The 20,011-nt window shown below is 37.3% G+C and overlaps 1 protein-coding gene across 1 annotated transcript in view; it reads right to left on the bottom strand.

Moving 5' to 3' along the window:
- The window catches only part of DICER1 (dicer 1, ribonuclease III), a 43,357-nt gene extending 32,878 nt beyond the window's left edge, over positions 1 to 10,479 (bottom strand). The window contains 8 exon segments of the mRNA XM_060003972.1: positions 1,212 to 1,380; positions 3,234 to 3,394; positions 3,854 to 3,988; positions 4,907 to 5,037; positions 6,019 to 6,181; positions 6,828 to 6,947; positions 6,949 to 7,016; positions 9,531 to 10,479. Of these exon segments, the coding sequence (XP_059859955.1) occupies positions 1,212 to 1,380; positions 3,234 to 3,394; positions 3,854 to 3,988; positions 4,907 to 5,037; positions 6,019 to 6,181; positions 6,828 to 6,947; positions 6,949 to 6,975 (906 nt within the window). The 5' untranslated portion in view covers positions 6,976 to 7,016; positions 9,531 to 10,479.
- Between the last annotated feature and the right edge of the window lie 9,532 nt (positions 10,480 to 20,011).

Genomic DNA, 20,011 nt, shown 5'->3' with positions numbered 1-20,011 from the left:
TTGGTCTGCCCCTTCAAAATAAATTTACCCCTCTAATATAAACACTGAGGTTAATTCCCCAAGGTTAGGGGGAAGGGCCAATGGTCTTTTCAAGCTCTACTTTTTCACATATATGCCCAGAACCATCCTTTTGTTTTCCCCAGCGAAAATAAGCAAATAAGAGAAATTAAAAGATGCAACTGTATACAGTCAATAAAGCAATTTTAGAACTGTGATTAGTTCAAAGTACAACTGAGTCATTTACTTCTAGGTAAATATGCAAAGAACTATGTAGCAGAATATACATACACATGTACATGCAAGTGCAACAGAGTATGTAATTTTATTCTAGGTATCAAAGGAAAACAAAACAATTTTCCTTGAACTCTATCTATGCCCAGAGTGCCACATCTTACAAGCCGAGCTCAGAGCAGAATGTAAATCCTTATTAAAGCTAAAAACTGAGGGACTGCCAGCTCTGCAGGCAAGTAGAAGACACACTGGGTTGAACATGGACTTAATGAGAAGACAAGTGTTGAGCAGAGCCTGGGCACTGCTGCTCCAGAAGAAAACCAGCAGGAGAGAATTAAGACTTAGATTCAGTACAGTGCTACCGTTCCCAACGGGCTGCAAAGTCCTGGGACAATGGTTCTCAAGTTTTAATGGCATCGGGATAACTGAAGGGCTCGTCAAATCTCAGACTGCTGGACCCCACCCACAGAGCTTCAAATTCAGCAGGTCAAGGGTGGGGCCTGTCATCTGCATGTCTAAAAAGTTCCAGAGGGAAGCTGCTCATCTAGGGCCCACACTTTGAAGGCCACCGTCCTAAGGAATTGCTTCTCAAAGCTGCACTGTTCAGGGATGACGAGCTCATATCCAGTCACATACAAAGAAAGAGCCGAAGAATTCATTCAGCCCGGGGGTTTGATCAGGAACTAATTCATCTGACCAAGAAAAAAAAAAAAAAAAACTGGACTCACTTCTTATACTTAAATAATCATGACATCTCCTTAAACCAGGGAGGTCTACATTTAATAATATAACTGTCTGTCGGGTAATAGTACACTCAACCCAATGCGATACATTCAACAAAAAATGTCCAGAGATAAGAAGGTAAGGCCTTAAACTAAAATGTATATAAAACAGCCTCATTAGAAGAATATTCATTTCAACATTAAAAGTAAATTGAAGCCTTTTATTATATTCCCCATACTTACTTTGTATATGCTTACCTGTTTAGAAATTAAAGTAGAATCTCTTTCTTTTGAATGTACAGATATGTTACAGTCATTGATAAAATTAAGTGCTTCTTCTAATTCCATCAGCAGTCTTTCATAAAGCCCACTTCTGTCAGTAAATGGTCCACAGTCTACCACAATCTCACATGGCTGAGAAGTATATCTTTAATATCAGAAACAAAAGTTGTCAACACACAATACACAAATTCACTCCAGCATTAATTATGTATCTAAACCAAAAAAGAAACTTCCTATTTTCATTTGGAGTAACAAGCAGGCTCACAACAAGCATTCCTAAAGTGGTGCTCCTTCTATCCGTACTGTGATTGCCTGTTAGGTCTCAATATGAATTTTGTTACTGCATTATTATCCCAGGTTTTTCATTTGGTTTTTTAGGTTTAGCCTTTCATCTTTTGCCCCCTTAGGCATCATCCAGAATGAGAAACAATGTTAGTCAAAATACTCAAGAAACTCAATAATGATGATTTCTCAGAAGCAGAAATAGGGAAGGGGGAGGGGAGAAGATCATAGAGAGGAAGTGTTACCATTAAATTTATCCATTTCCACACTATTTGAAAACGTTTAGCATTTGCAAATGTCAATTTTATTTTTAATGTGTTTTTAACATATCTTCATAAGGAAACCTCCCCCAAATTTCAGTCAATTACATTATCATTCACGCAATTGGATCTTTCATGACTTTCAAATACGACAACCAGAACAACACACAAAATCCTAAAAGCACATATAATAATTAATTAAGGAAAAGAAACACAATAAAGACATATTTAAATACTACAGTTTTCATTATTCCCAAAGAGAATTTTTAAGAGTCACATTTTGAGAATTAGGTAATGCCAGACTCAACAGATTACTTACCAGTTTTACCCAAACACTCTAATTCCACTGCTTCTCCTAAAGACTTCAAGTAGTACAGGCCTACCAATCTAATTCAGGTCAGATAAAAGCGAAAGTACAGCCTTTCACTGCTACATCACAGACTGTCTTAGCTCAGGAAAATCAGAAAATAGCATGTCCTTAAGGCCATGAGATTTGTATTTCACCTTACATTTGGATTCATAAGTTTTATGAATCTACAAGTTACCTTTTCACCTCACTCCACAAAGAGAACTCTTTCCAAAATCCTACTAAATGACAGGTACACCACAAGGTGTTTTCCATGCCATCAAAGAATCCCTTGAAACCACTAATGCCATTTTACAGGCTCAGGAACAATAAATGACTCACTTGAAGTCACATGGCTTACAATTAGTGGAGCCAGTACTCAAAACCCATGTGTGACTTAACTTCATAACCTGAGAAATAAGTCATCTCTATTATAACTGTTCTAAGAACCACCGCTTGGTAATCTTTAACCTTGTTAAAGGCTATATCTAATAAGGGTATTTTAATATGAATTGAATTAGTTATATTTATTTAAAAATCTCATTTATATAGGCTCACTTCCACCAACTTACATCAAAAAGGCTGTTTGTGTCTGCACGTTTTAATGAAACTCGAAACAGCAACCCCTTCGAAAAGAGACAAACCTCAAAGTCATAAACATCTTCTCAGAAATTTACACCCACTTTCAAAACTAGAGGGTGTTTCCTATTATTTTAAAGCAGGTTGTAAAATATTGAATCCTGTAAATAAATAAATGCTCTTTCAAAGCATCACGTGGGACACGTGGGTCAAAACAACAAAGTGTCCACACTTGCAGAAAAGGACGCCGATTTCCTGAGTTCCCCAGTCCTCGTCAACACCAGCAAATAGGATGGGCCCGCGCTTATGAGGCATTTCCTCTTAAGGCAGAAACACCTCTGTTACTCTCTGTGGAAATAACGTCAGATTCTTGCATTCGAAGATGACTATCCTGATAAGGAATTCTTAGCCTTGCTCTTTCCTTTTAATAGCCATTTGTTCTCTTAGAGACTATCTGCAAAGCACTGAGACTGAAGGCCTAAAACTGTCATAGCAGGTCTCATTAAAGCCAAGTCAATACGAAGTGCATACCTGTCTAAGACCACCAAGTCAGTTGCAGTTTCAGCATTACTCTTAAGAATTTTCTCCAGTTTCTGAATCTTTTCTTCCAATTCCTCTGGATCACATTTCCCATTTAAAATGGAAGCAGTTAGTCCCAAAATACGAGGACATGATGGACAATTTTCACAGAGCTAACAAAACAAAAGATACTGACAGTAAGGGATTCATTTTGCAAGGCCCTAACCAAAGAGACAGCATCCTAATAAAACATGTCAAGAAGACCTAACAAATACTAAAATTATCACTTATAGAATTACTGTAGCTTGTTTAAAAGATCAGTTTATCAAAAAGGAACATTTAAATATGCTATGATGGATTATGAATTCACTTATGATAGATCATATAATTTATTGATTTATATTATGTTTAAATTTTTACTATAGATTTAGAACTTGTTATAAATTTATTACAGTTTAATATTATAGGTTATAGATTTAAATGAACATTAATTTAATATTCATTCATTCATTCCTACACTGGAACCAAGTTCCCCAAACTGGTAACTAATACTGCTTTTGATCTATAAAAACATTGCTTATACTCAGTAATTTGACCTGCATTATTAAGACTGATAAAATCTAAAAACTTACCTTCATAATTTCTCGGTAGGGGTGGTCTAGGATTGCAAGATGACACTCATCGAACACCAAAAGGTTAATGTCTGATAGTGATAAGTAACCATTTTTCAAAACATTCAAGGCGACATAGCAAGTCATAACGAGAACCTAAAATAAAGCTGCTATCAGTATACAACACATGCCATTCACCTGCCTGGACACACTTCTATGAAATCAGATTATGAAACCACTGTATTTTAGGTGAAGATTAAGACACTCATCAGTAAAAATTAAAACCCAAATCCTCAACGTATGGAAGCTCGTACTTGAGAACCAAGGTATAAAATTAGGAAAACGCGGAAAGAGACAAGAAAGAAAATTTTGATAATGGAGATCATGTTTTTATGATAAATCTACTAAATCTACTTCAGGTTTTTAGGTTCCTAGAGCCATAATTTTGACTGATAAGACCTATCAGTTTTATCACAGTTTTTCCCCATCAAACTGACAAGGTTTTCTGGAAGCAGACAGGGGCTTATCATTCTGTGGATTTTAAGTGCTTTACTAATGAGGGCTTTACCCCAATATGTAAGACATACTAGCAAACTGGGGACTGCTTAGGTTAGTTAGGAAGCATCTCTTAACCACTTCAGATCCAACACACGAAAGGCCCTCAACACAAGCTGGCTACATGGAAACGTCTACGAGGAAGTCTTCCATCAAGGACGCTAAGATCTCAACCAAGAAACGTCTCCAGTTTCAAGACATTTAACTCAAGAATAAACTTTGTGAAAGCAAGTTATCTGCAAGATGGAAATAGGTCATAGGAATTTGTGTTTTTCAAGCAAGTAAATCATACTGTAAAAGCTGTTTCTTTTCTATCGCATAAGAGCAATACATGTCAGTAATTTACCTGGCTTTAGGATGAGATTATAGTAAGAAAACACATGAGGGCTAGCTTCTAGGCTGACAAAGTACAGAAAAGTAGAGTTTTCAAACCTAATTCAGACAACCAAGGCTACAGATCATCTTATAAACCAAGGACTTGTACAGATTTATTAAGTGAAAATTCTCTACAAGTCTTACCTGGTGCTTAGTAAACTCTTGGTTCCATTTCTCTTTTGTCCAAGATGCACTTACTTCCAGGTTTGAGTATTCCCCAACCTTGAGATCTGAGTGAGTTCTGACAGCTGACACTTGTTGAGCAACCTGGTTTGCTGATTACAAATATAATATTCCGTGTAAATATGAGAACTCTTCCCTAAATGGCTCTCTGGACTACTAACAGTTAAACAGTTAAGGAAATCCTTATTATTATATATTACACCTGACCACCAATTTTTTAGATAGCCAATTTAAAATCATATTTTCACAGTAATCTCCAAAACACACTTATTAGACTCACCACCCCACCCTCTGTCATTCACTTCAGAGAGCCTTATACCACCTTCCTTCTTTAAAGGTGATTTTTCCCCAATCTAAGAATGTAATTTCTAGGTTGGAATGGCAACTACTCCAGATCCACCCTTCCTGTTTTCTTCAATAAAATCAGACTGTATCACCAAGAAATAAGACAGACTAGTATGTATTTAAAGCACATGAGAACATCACATGCTGAGACAATCTAAAAAATAAAAAAGAAGAGGAGTGACATGGTTATATTAGTACCCGAGCAGTTTATGTTCACATTTTATACTTTTTAGTTTAATATCTAATCCCAAACACATAAAACCCAGTACTTTAAACTCTTACTGAATATCTAACTTTTAAGTTAAGCATCTAACTTTCTTTCTACAACTGGTATAGCAAGATCATAAATCAAAGTTACCTATTTCATAATCAAGCACCTTTTGATACACTGTGTGAAGCTAAAACATCAAAAACAAAAATAACTACTTAGATCAGATTATATTCCGAAAGTAATCCTTCAAAAAAAATGCAGAATCGGAATTAAATGCAATTACGTTTTAGAAAAAAGCTGAAGTTTAACACCTATGAAGTAAGATGACTAACATTTAAGAGAAATACTATGAAGTTAAGAAATAAGACAGAATGATATTTCTGCTTCAACAAACATTATTCATCAACCTCTCTATACTTTCAAGAGTTTAACTTAATACCCACAGAAAAAATCTCCTTAACCATAAAATCTCATCCAGTTTTCCTCCACACAATTTGATAAAATAATTTTTTATTACCAGAGTTGACCAAGAACACCGTCCTTTTGCCATTTCTGTTGAAGTCTCCCCTGATCTGATAGGACAGCTCTTTAGTGAGTAGTACTGCAATAAACGTCTTCCCTGAGCCAGTGTTTAAACAGACTATGGTATTATGATCCAGAGCTGCTTCAAGCAGTTCAACCTAGAAATACAGTGGGAAAAAGAGATTATACACTTCTTATCTAAGTACAGAATTTACAAAATTGGATTTGTTTTAATTCAGAAAATTTCACTGTTTTCTAAAATCTTCCTCCAACAAATCTGCCCCTTCAAAGAGCATACGTTCTACATCTTTATATAAGAATAATAATCAGAGGCATTAAAATACCGGTTACACATAGCTGTGCTGTGTAAATGTGTTGAAATGGCATTTACAATTTCTTTAAGAATTATTTTCACAGGGACAGAAAACTTCTCTAGAATAATATGAACTGAAATGACTATAACCATGGTTCTTCTGCCAGTCCAAGGTTGTTCAAACCAATCTCAATTCCTACCCAGATCATGAGGACAGACACACCCAAATAGATACTAAGGAACAGTGAAGTTTTCACAGGGGAAAAAAAAAAAAAGAAAAAGAAATTTCACCAATAAAACTATCAAATCAATTACCCAGCAGATGTTAGAAAAGAAAAGGACTATTAAGAAAAAAAGTATCTGGAATGAGAAAATTAATCAGAAGAGGAAAGCTTGAAAAGGTAAAGGAGTTTTATATAAGTTGTGTCAACTGTATGCTAATTTATTCCATTTTAGTGAAAATGCTCCAGTATTAGTGTTCTCATTAGTACCTGATATTTTCTTGGCGTATAAATGTTATCATGAATTGCTTCTTGTTGCCATGGCAGTCCAAAGAAAGGACCCATTGGTGAGGAAGCAGGGGTCATGAGCTGCAGGCCTGCCATGCTGAGGGGTTGCAAAGCAGGGCTTTTCATTCATCCAGTGTTTCTTTCATTGCATTTTTGTTCTAGCACAGCTTACTACAAAAGGGAAAAAGAATACCATTACACAACCATGCAGGGTTAAAAACAAAAGAAAGCACGGAAACAAGAGGAACATCAGAATATCATTCCTATGGGCCTTTTCAAACTCTTCATAATTGTTTTAGCTTTTTCGTGATCTAAGAGGATCGTTTTAAAAGTCAAGCATTCTGTACTCGCCAACCCAGCAATTCTACACCTAGAAACCTGTCTAAAAGAATTAGGCGGCTGCACAAAGAGGTAAACACATGAATATTTATTGCTGCATTATTACTTAAGAACAAGAAATAACCTTAAAATGAATTAATCAAAAATTAGCTAAGTAAATTATGGTCTAGTCTTAAAATAGAATACTATAAATCCATAAGATAAGACAGATCTGTATTTACTGACACAGAACTGTGTCCATAATATACCTTTAAGAGAAAATATGTACAGTATCGATGCCCTTTAAAATAACGTGTATATATACAAAACATGTAAATACATACGTAAATATATTTCAAACATTCTTTGTAAATTCTACGATGCTACTATTGATAAAATAATGAGAAAACTGTACGGAAGGCACTTCGCACTGTGCCTGCACACAGGAAGGATTCAAATGCCTGCCAACGTTTGGTCATTTTATCAAAGGACCATAAACACAGAAGGTCATTCTTCTCAATTGATAACCTATCACAACTGCACAGCTGCTCAACTATTTACATATGTATCTTTAAAATTATTCATATCCTAGATAAATTAAAACAAGGCAACACCATTCTGTGAAATAAAAGTTATTTCATGGTATCTAAGCACTCTTCTATATTGCATATATTCTTCCCCAAAGATAAAAATGATTATGTAAAATGAGAAAATAATAATTCAGTCTTTTTAAAATTCCTAACCTGCAGATAGAGGGTTAGGGTTTCAAAGCTCTACGTGAAAGTCCATCATCATCAGAATTTACCTGCCTTGTAGAAGGGAATTTTCTCCCTTGTACTGCTTTGCAGTGTTCATTGTTATTACTCTATGACACTGGAAAGAAAGAATCCCCACTCTTTGTTCCTTGACAACAAAAACTCTGAATCTCTTGACATGTTAAATTTATAACCATTGTACAACACAGTGACTTAAATTGTTGCAGCTAATCCAACAAGAAGTCTCAAGAGTAGAGTCTCTTTTATGCATAGGTATAATACCAAATTCTGATTTCAGAGCTCAATTCAGTTGACAAGAATTCAACATCCAGCTAATACAAGTAGGATCTCAAGTAAATGGTAAAGGGGCAAATGGCTGCAGGGCCAAGGACCTCAGCAAGGCAGGCGTGTCCGTGGACCAGACAGCACAACCATTCTCATTATCCCTCTCAGAGGAAGATGGCAAGCACAGCATTCCAGAGTACATTATGAAAAACTATCAAGTCATTATTTTGCCTGGGTCAAGCAGAACTATGTCTTTCATGAGAAATAATGTGCTCACCCTCTACTGAATCAAAGTCCCAACAGCCTTTCCTTTTACCCCTTTTACACTCAGCATTCACTTCTCCCAACTCTACAGGCCCACAGGATAAACACCCTCAGGCTGATCATTCAAGCTTCTTAACGCCGCTGCAGAGAACCTGAAGCGGAAGGCTATACCTAACCTCCGAAGACCCAGCAGGCCACGCTGAAGGCCCAAGAGATTTGCAGGCACTTCCCACCTGCCTACCATTCTTGGGATATCTCTACGGTCCTCCTTATCCACGGGTTCCACACCCGCAGGTCGAATCTATCCTTGGTTGGATGAATCCAAAGATACGGAGGGCCAACTGCACTATGCAAGGGGGCACAGTACATGAGCATCCACGGATTTTGGCATCTGCAGGGGACCTGGAACCAATTCCCGTGGGTACTGAAGGACAACTGTACTTCTCCTTCATTACTCCAGGCTGCTTACTGGTAGGATGATTTATCATTGTTAAGCCTGACACCTCACTTTTCACCCAACCCAAATGTTAATCCAAGACCAAACAAAGACATGGTGGAAGGGATCAGGAAAGAAGCCTAAATCCTGGTGGTGGATGGAAATTTTAAAAGGAGAAAAGAGGGCAGCAGTGTAAATCCCCAAACACACTTCTTCCACCTCCAGAAACCATGTACAGCAGGAACCCTCCTTCCTATCACTGTCATCATTTCTTTTCATGTAGACAACATTAATAATAATGACAGTGCCAGAAAACAGTCTAAAAAGTAAATGAATGTTCTATTTTTAGAACAGTCTAAAAAATAGTCTAAAAATACTCTATTTATAAATATTTAAATATTTAGTTAAAAATTTATTATAGACTATATAAAGTAGTTTAAAAATAAAGTCTATTTTTAGAATAGTCTCAAAAATAGAAGCATGTTCCTTTTTTGCTGCTGTTGTTCCATTTTCTTAAGGGGGAACTATATTCTTCAAAATTATCAGTATCAGTACAAAGAAAAACTATGAAAATGTTCCCGATTAAAGAAGACTCTAGAGACATGACAACTAAACGCAGTAACTGACCTCAGACTGGATCCTTTCCTGAGAGCAATGCCATAAAGACCATTACAGAGTCCACTGATAAGGCTGTAGATACAGCAGTGTTACATTCACTGAGTTGATAACCGCACCATGACTATGCAGGGGAGCATCCTTATTCTTGACAAATATATAGTGAAATATTTAGGAGTAAAAGGGTCATGTCGTATGCAACTTATTCTCAAATGGTTCAGAAGAAGAAACTACACGTAGATATACAGAGAGAGAATGGGTGCAACTGATAAAGCAAATGGGGCAAAATAGGTAAAGCACATATTCTTTGTCCTAATCTTATTTTCTGTCCGTTTGAAATTACTTCCAAATAAAGAGTTTTAAAAAGTAAATAAATAAATATTACCCATTAGACTAGGATCTCCTTGAGTACAAGAGCTGTACGTCTCACACATATTCCTACCACCTACTGAACCAAATCACACCCCAGACACGGCAAACAAAAAATACAGGCTCGTAAAATGCAAATATTGTCCATGTGCGTGACATGAAAACCTTCAAGCAGTTCCTATTTGCCTTTGATAACTTACACCACATTGCAGACATTCACAGACACACACACACACGACTTATCCTTTTACTGGCACACTGGCAAACATGCTCCACGAGAACTGGATGTGTGTCTCATTCTTTGCAGCTCTTATTACCTGGTATAATGTACCATATGTACATTTAAATAAATATCTGATGAACTGAATCAGAGATTCATGAATGTCCACACAATACCATACAGAACAGAATCATAGTTCAAAAGTTATTTCTACAGTATTTGGTTTGGAAATCCATACCCGCACCACTCCTACTCACCCTGAAGGGTGGATACAAGACAGAGAATTTGCAGGGAAATGGAGGACGGCAATTGAACCCACCCCGTTACATTTCCAGAAGGTCACAATATTTAAATTAATTTTCATTCATTTAGTACACAGTGACTGGCCCCAGCGATACACTATCTATCTGAAGAAAGCAAATCCAACATTAAAAAACTCAACAAGTAATCCAATAATGTGAAAACTGAAAAACCTATAATTTTGCCAATTTTTACTTTCTTTGGCATGTTTAAATAGATTTTTTTTTCTTAACTTGGTCTTAATGAAAAGCTCTGAATCCCTGCTGGTAAGTGAAAGTTCTATAGTTTCACAGATTAACTGACTATGGTTAACTGCTTCAGCAGAGCCAACAGAGTAATCCACATGACTATTTTCCAATCATAGATTTCAAATTTCTGGTCAAACAATTAACACTCATGAAAGCTGTGAGGTTGTTTCATAGCTTTTATACAGTTCATTTAGAAATAACTTAGTAAAACACATGAATAAAAACTCTCTTCCTCTTTCCACATACGATAAAGCCCAGATTTACCGTCTTAATGTTTGAGATCTCTGTGTTGCTGTTGTCTGAACTGCATTTTGACATTGTGATAGCAGTTTATTGGAAAATCACAGCATACCCAAGCTTCTGCTCTAAAAATAAATGCAAAAATAGCCAAGTTTAAGACTCCTGTACTTAAACTAAATATAAACGCATCTACAAGAAAGCCTTATGGATATGAAAAGCTGAATAAAAGGCCATTACTTTGGATTAAAATTTAAACAAAAGACATCTGGGTTATTTTGGGATACTAAGTCGTATTCTAAAACAAAGAACAAGAGAATGAGCTATAACAATAGCATGCCTAATTCCCAGAGACTGGGGTGGGGCGTGGGCTGTCTTGAGAAAAGTTAGAGGAAAGATTTAAAAATGAATGCAAGGAAATCAAACAAAGTACATAAATTCTAAAGACAGTGATTAGGGAAATGGAAAAAATAAATAAATAAAAGGACAGAGATGTGTCATTTCCTAAATTCATATACACAAAAGAAGTAAAGAAGATCACCAGAAGAGTACCTGGCTGAGTAATCCAAATCACCCGGCAGCAAGTTTTCACTACAAGTATGAAATCTATCAGCAATTTCAACTTCTCAAAGGAAATTAAAAATACGAACTCAAAGAACAATTTAATCTAATGATAAACTCTTTTATAAAATTCATTTATGAATAAAAATTTAAGAACACAGTTCAACAATGTCAATACTGTGGAGAAATTTAAATTTAGGGGTGGTCCTAAATAATCCTAAGAGATTATAAATCAAAATCAAAATTATAAGTCAAAAAATAAGGAAGCGTAGGGCTTCCCTGGTGGCGCAGTGGTTGAGACTCTGCCTGCTAATGCAGGGGACATGGGTTCGAGCCCTGGTCTGGGAAGATCCCACATGCCGCGGAGCAACTAGGCCCGTGAGCCACAACTACTGAGCCTGCACGTCTGGAGCCTGTGCTCCGCAACAAGAGAGGCCGCGACAGTGAGAGGCCCGCGCACTGTGATGAAGAGTGGCCCCCGCTTGCCACAACCAGAGAAAGCCCTCGCACAGAAATGAAGACCCAACACAGCCAAAAATAAATTAATAAATTAATAAAAAAAAAAAATGAGGAAGCATAAAGTACTGAGGTGAAAAGCTTGATTTAATCAACAAATGCTGCTTTTTTTAGATTTGATACCGGATTTCATTTATGCTCCTTCACTGCAATGCTTCTACTACCACAAGCTCAGGAAAAACAAATTGGCAGTGGTTTCTTTTCACTTATTTGTGTCTAGTCTAGTCTAGTCTACAGTGCGTGCATGGAGGTTAAACTTTCTCATTTCATACACAAATTGGTTTTGCTAATAAGGTAACAAAGCAGAATGGGGAAACCTTAACACTACTTTAGTATGTACATATTTACCTCCAAATGCTGATTCTAAGTTCTTTCAGTTTCCAAGTCTGTATTAATTCATACCCTAGGTAACCTAAAAGCAATCAGAGAGAATATTTTAGAACATACAACTCATTTTTAAAAAACAACTTTAAGAAATTTCCTACTTGACAAACTTTTCTGATATTTATCTTATCAGAATAAGATCTCTGATAAAAACAATTTTTGTATTTATCTATTGGGAATCAAGAAAACAGTGTATGTATGAAAGGGCTGCCCTTTAAAAATTAGTATTTATTATGTTCTATTACAATTGGGAATTTTTAAGAGTTGTTAGTACAATCCAATTAGATATAAGGAGAATTCCTGGAAGTAAATTACATTTCCCCCCCAGTAAAATCTGGCTTTAAAAATACTAAAAGAGGGCTCCCCTGGTGGCGCAGTGGTTGAGAGTCCGCCTGCCGATGCAGGGGACACGGGTTCGTGCCCCGGTCCGGAAAGATGCCACATGCCGCGGAGCGGCTGGGCCCCGTGAGCCATGGCCACTGAGCCTGAGCGTCCGGAGCCTGCGCGTCCGGAGCCTGTGCTCCGCAACGGGAGAGGCCACAACAGTGAGAGGCCCGCGTACCACAAAAAAAATAAAATAAAAAAATACTAAAAGACTACAGTAAGTCAGTACCATGCTTTATTTTACATGAACTTATAACCCCTTACTCTCCTAATGAGTAAGTTCGTGTTTTCAAAAACTACCTCATGCTTTGACTTTTAATTCCGGTCTGTACTGCCACCTAGTATGATGCAAATGCAATACACCAACTTGGCCTGATGTGTCACACTCGACATCTTTCCAATTCATATTCACCTCTTTTCTAGAAACACCGTAGCCAAAATAATAAGCTGATAATCCTTTAAAACTTAATGCAACTCCACTATTACAAAATTATTGTTGAGTTATCCAACTTACTTCCCTAGACAATTCTGTATAGAGATAAATTAGAAAGTTAACATGCCAAGTACAATGACAACTTATGTTCATACTACGGAGCCAACAGGTCAAGTTTTCTCATTTTTTTTTTTTTTGTTTTTTTTTTTTTGTTTTTTTTTGCGGTACGCGGGCCCCTCACTGTTGTGGCCTCCCCCGTTGCGCAGCACAGGCTCCGGATGCCCAGGCTCAGCGGCCATGGCTCACGGGCCCAGCCGCTTCACGGCATGTGGGATCTTCCCGGACCGGGGCACAAACCCGTGTCCCCCGCATCGGCAGGCGGACTCTCAACCACTGCGCCACCAGGGAAGCCCAAGTTTTCTCATTTTAATTGATGACTACGATTTAAATTACATACGTGACTCATGTTTGATAGGTCCCTTTAAGATAACTCTGAAAAAGACATGCCTCATACCAGATGCTCAGTCAAGTTCTAGTATAAACCAACAAACTTAACCTAATCTAGCATCTAGATCCCATATATGGCTGTACTCTTTCAGACAAAGGCTTGTAACAACAGACAGCTAACCCTCCTAGTTTGAAGTCTAAAGGCATCTAGAGCTTCCTGGTACATATTTTCAAAATTGGTAACAGAAAACTTCCAACTCATTCATTTTATTATGTGTCACAGATTCTGATACTACTAACTTTACAAATATTACTGTCCAGATTTCATTCCTACTCTCATGAAGCCCAAAATGCGCAACTACCACGAAGTTCCATAGTGAACAAAAGAACACACCCACACAACATCAATACTGTGACATTAAAACACTGTCAAAAATACTCCTGGAAGCTAACAGATAAAACTAAAAAACGTCTGAAGAGCTTTTAGTCTCTAATACAGTAACAAATATGCTATGGAGATCCAAGACATTAACTTTAACTCCAGCCAAAGCCTAAATGCTAAGAGCATCCTTGGCTATGGATATAAAATAACAGGTTTATAATACAGGTTGCTGACGTAAGGGCAAATTAAAAATAAGCGGTTCAATTCTCCCACTTGAAAATAAAGGAAAGAGACTCTTTCCCCTCCTTTTTTTTTTCAGAACTTCTTTTTCAGTCCTTTTGTGCTGTACTTGAATCTTTATAAAAGCCAAATAAGCCTCTAGCCAGTCTCACTTCTCAGGAATGTTTCCTTAAGATATGTCATCACCAAGAAAGATAATGCCCAATCTCCCAGTTTCCTAGGATGGCCTAATTTGGCAACTGACTCCAAATTGCAAAACCTACCACCGGTCATAAAGATACGAGAAAAGTAGCAATTTTATCTTGAAAACATGGGTGTAAAGTGTTGTAACCACTTAGCTATACAAAAGAATAAGGTTTCTGTCTTTGCAATCTCTTTAGTGGATAGCCTGAGATACACATCACATTCTAGTTTAATGCTTACTCAATAAAATTTCTTCCTTCCCTTCTACATTTTTGGAGAGATTTTCTGGGTTGGGAGGAGATTTTGTTTTTAATTATATTTCCCCAACATTAGCTTTAAAGAAAAAAAAAATAGTCCAATTCTCAAAAAGTATTCACGCCAAATAACAAAATCCACTTCTTGAAACTTAAAACAGTAGAAAAATCCTAAAATATACTGCTCAACTGCACTGGAGAGAGCAGTTTTAAAAATGAAAATAGAACTTAAGTGCGCAAACACCTCCTCTTGTTCCTAAAAAGGAATCTGCACACAAGAAGGATCCAAGGTATTTACAAATAACTCCAAACAACCTCCCTTTTCTAAACTGAAGTTAGAGGAGAAAGAGAGGAGGCTGTTTTAAGTTAATTCCTAAGTCAAGCCAATGCTCTCACTTCTTAATATTTTGGAATATAGTCATTCCCTCCTCACCGAGGCCCTCTGATGTGGGAGGGACACTGGGTAAGGCCACTGGGGATGTAGAAAGCAGTCTTTTCTCTTTCTTTCTTTTTAAGTATCTTTCATTTAAAATAATCTGAATGCTAGCAGAGTCCAGTGTCAGGAAGACCAAGGTTTATCAGACTCTACTACCTCTCTCTAAGGTTGTTTCCTTGCCTATAAAATAGACCACCTATTATGACGATTAAGTAATTAAACACATAATAACCTTGGTAGAGCAAAAGTCCTTGCACAGAAAATGTTCAAAAAAAGATAGTTTTAAAGAAACCACAATACCATCTCTATCTACAACCACTGTTGTCATACAATTCTTAAGACTTTAAGGAACTCCTTAAAGAACCTAAAATGTTGTATCAATCCTAAGATTCAATATAAAAAAATTATTCTCATACAAAGTTAAAGTACTATACAAGATTTTATACAGTATTTTTAATCAGATGAACCTGAAAAACCACACTACCTAGTCATTATGAATTTCCAGTACGATGAAAATCAAACAAATTTAAATCACAAAACATGGTATATAATGTAAAATAAAATTAAACACCTTTGTGTCCACTAGTCCGCTTTAAAAGCAAAAACCAAAAAATACTACGTGCTACTTCTGTTTGGCTCCCCAGACATCACTGCAAACATGACTGAACTGTTTCTTAGGCAATGAAATGGTACACAGCTGGGCAAGTAACCGTCGTCATCATCATCATCACCATCAGACAAGTTTTGAAAATATAAAATGCAAGAAAAGAGAAAACAAAAAGATAGGAAACATCCAAAATACCCATTGTACATAAAATAAATATTTCAAGGATTTATCAACTATCATTTGGTGAATATAGATTATGAAATGACTAAGGTCAAACCAAAGAGTGACAGACCAAAGAGAAAAGAGATAATAATTTCAAAAATTTAAACACTGGAATTTTTAGTCTTAGGTAGTTAAATACACAGCACAAAAGAAATATTTCCATTTTCACTTTTGTCATATCTGTCATTATTAATTAGAAATCCTTGCATATAAATCTAGCTGACAACATTAACACAAACTACATTCAGATATGCACCCTTCAGCATTACCATTTATAATAGCAAAAAATGTCCCTCCCACCTCCCCCAAAAACTCTAAATGTCTAACAATGAGTGAGGGAATGGTTTGGTAAACCATGGATGGCTCACTTTATATGAACTACAGTTCAACTGAGCTATTAAAATGATGACAGTTTATAATAAACAAAAATGCTTACGTTATGGGATTCAATGAAAAAACTTTTATTTGCAGGAAGATCTGATTGTGTCCTCAAGTTAAAAACTAAAGAAAAGAAGAAAGGGAGGAATGGAGGGAAAGAAAATTGCACCCAAAATTGAGGCTGGGATTACTACCATAAGTAATTTCTTTCTCCTTAAAACTTTTCTGCATTTTAAAATCCCCTACAATTTGAACACTTTATTACTTTCAGAATTAAACACACTCTTAAACTGAGGATGAAGACAATAAAGATATATGACTCTGTCTTAAGTATTGGGGGAAAAAACTCCCTTCTTAAGCCACTGAATGTGGTAAAATTTACCCCAGTTTCTACAATTTAAACCACAAATTCACCAGCCTTCCTTTCCTGCACTACTCTATGAACCAAACAAATTTCTGCATTTCTCTAAAATCTGTAGCATAAACATATTATATTTACATTTCCATGTAATTATGCCTAAAATGGGATTTGTCCAAAATTGAAGTTGAACACAGGTCAAATACCATTTTAACAAATTCCATCCACCAAAATCTCCATATAGAAAGTAACTCTAGGCTGCCAGCCAATGGCCCACTTACTTGGAATACTTCTTAAAAAGACAACATTCCAACACATCAAAATGGCACAGATACCCGCCCCTGCCCTTCAAGTCACCTATAATGACCTTACTTTGCAATTTTGTTTTCAGAAAGGTAAATATTTAATACATCACTAGCTTCCAAGGTGAGTTTTAAGGTTAATGTTTGATTCCAAGTTTCTGTACTTTACTCAAAAATATTGTTCAACAAGTGCTAGAATGTTACTCAATTCTGCCTTTTACAACACGTAAGAACATCCATGAGGGAAAAGGGTCCACAACTCTCTATGTCAAGCTGCTTTAAGATGCTACAATGTGAACATTTCACTACTAAAGAGAGGTCAGTTCTGAGACAAAATGAGCCTAAGAAACGTATGATTATGGATGGACGCTTAGTCAATGTTGAGTCAGGAAGCAAACACATCAAAGTTCCAGGTGAGAGGCAGAGCCTACACCACAGCCACGTGCAACCACTCATGCTCTCTGCTTTCCCTGTAACTCCACGACGAGTGTATCACAGCCTCCACAGATGAGTAGTATAAAAAGTGATATTTAAAGTGGTTTTCCCCACTTAAAAAATTCTCATTGCACCTCCTGCCCCTCAAATTATTTGTTCATTCATTCAACACGTATTTATCAAGCAAGACATCCCTAATGCAAACTCGTATTCTGGAGAATGTGAGAACTTGAGTTCAGTTTTGAAGAATGTGTAGTAATAGCACTAGTTAGGGAGAAGATAATACAGGACATCGTGGGGACGGGGAGACAGCATGTGAAGCAGCATTTAAACAGAAACCAGGCAAGTCGAGTTGAGGGAATTACAAGCTGTGTGCTGCAGCGCAGTGTCCCACAGGACAACAGCAAGACCATGAAAGTGGTAAGATAAGCAGGGGCAAGACCATAAAGGGCCTTATACACAGCTCTAAAGGGATTAGAATCCCTGTGGGCCTTTTTAGTCTCAGCATACACCAAGGGTTGTCACCTACCTAATCTCAGCCTAAGAATGACTCTCTATCAAGGCCCACAGACAAGAACATCTGAATACAACAAAGTAACAGACTCCTGAACTTTACTCTTTCCTTTACAGGGGACATTCCTTTTCCTGGTTACAATCATTGCCTCTACGAATACAGGTTTGGCTGGAGCTGTCCCTGTTGGTGCACTGAAATCCCTTGTCCCAGGAACCACCCACCCACCCAGTCCAACCACGGAAGAACCAAGATGGTTGGTCACCCCATCTCTAGCTCCAATTCACTATCCCTGACTGCCTACAGTACATTTCCACTTGGAGGTCAAAGGAACTTCTCCAAAAATTCAATTAATCTAAAAAGAAAGATGAAGATCTGCTACTGCTAAATACAATTAAAAACACACCCCCTCACACAACCATTCTTACAGGAATTCCAGAGATGCTTCAAGAAAGAAAAGCAGCATCAAAATAAATGCAGTCTCCTAAGGTAACAGCTCTTATTTCACTCAATTATGTTACAATTAAACCCAATATACATATATTATAGAAAGAATCCAGGTAAGAGAGGAAAGGAAGTAGGCTCCGAAGTCAGAGTGGTGAATGAGCCCGTTAGCTCTAAGACTGCGGCAAACGACCTCATTTCTACAATGGCACCTACACAGATGGCAGCCCCTTGGCTCCTCCTTCTCCCTACATAATCCACAACACACACATTTAACTCTAGCGTAAGTCAACTACGCAAATCACTAAAAAAAAAATAGGTAAGATGTTTGTTGTGGAAAAAGGAATTGCACATATTGGAGAGAAGAGGTGAGAGACTGCGGGAACCATGCTCAAAAAGACTCTCAGAGCCTCTCCTTGAGAGTCAATTAAGAGTATGCTACATGGTTCACAAATCTGGGGACTACTGAGAATGGGAAGAAGAGCAAGAACCAAAACTATAACTGGTCCCACCTTTCAGAATTGTTATAGTCCTCTTTAAAAAAACAGGCAAGCGCCCACACTGGACCAAAGGACAAAACTGGCGGCTACCGTATCCTGCAAGGATACCGTATCCTAGTGCTTTTAATCCTACATTGTTTGAACATGAGCAAAGCCACGAGGATACCCCATATGTATCTGCTTACACATGATTGCAAAGATAAAGTCTGGCACCTCTAAGGGACCTACTCAGTAAGTAAACTGTCTGAATGGCAAATAGACAATGTGACTGAGACACAGTATCCAACACTAAGAGCAGAAGAAGTAGCTGTCATTTGCCAAACTCAACCTCTCGCCAAGGACTACCAACAAGCATCAGTCCCAGAAAAAAAACAAAGGGATTAAAATCAAAAGTATAGTACTCATGGAGCGTAAAGCTCCAGGTGACTCTGGGTACGAGAAACGTGATGAATCAAACCAGGACAGCAAGACAGCTCAAAACCTTCAATGACTTCCCTTTGCACTTAGGATAAAATCTAAAATCCTTACTATGTGTGACCCTGCCTCTCCCTCTCCCTGACTGGGGCTGGGTAACTCCCCCGTCTCCCACTACTCACAGGGCCTTAGGCCCTCCACCAAGCTCTTTCCTACCTCAGAGCCTTTGCCCACACCATCCCCTGGCCATCTGCTCCTCAATCTTCAAGTCCAGTGTCACATTTTCACAAAGTTAACAATATCAGTTAAAAGACAGTAATGTAATATATATAATCCATATGTCCAGAACCAATCCGAGTACCAGGCACAAGCAGGATCTATCTGAATACATGAAGAAAGGCTGACAATTCTCACCACTAATAGGCAACTCTTAGGTAGAGGCCATTTGAATACTGACTGCCCCCCACCTCCCGGAAGGTTTTTAAAATACTACTGTTTCATACCTTAACTACTTATTTTTATTTACTATCACTTAGAAACAATCCTTCCAAGAACAACAAAGAATATGTTAAAATATAATTCATTAGTCAAATTTATCCAGAGTGAACTTTGGCCAAAGATTAAAAATTTAGCTTCCAATCTAATTAAAGATGTCACATACTGACAGCTTTTGAATATCATTTTCATGAAACTAACTCTATTAGTTTTCAGGGAACTAAATTTGTCCA

Source organism: Delphinus delphis, chromosome 2 (assembly GCF_949987515.2).
Source record: "Delphinus delphis chromosome 2, mDelDel1.2, whole genome shotgun sequence".
Classification (NCBI taxonomy): Eukaryota; Metazoa; Chordata; class Mammalia; order Artiodactyla; family Delphinidae; genus Delphinus; species Delphinus delphis.
Note: the sequence above shows the minus strand (reverse complement) of the source record. Positions and strands in the feature narration are given on the sequence as shown.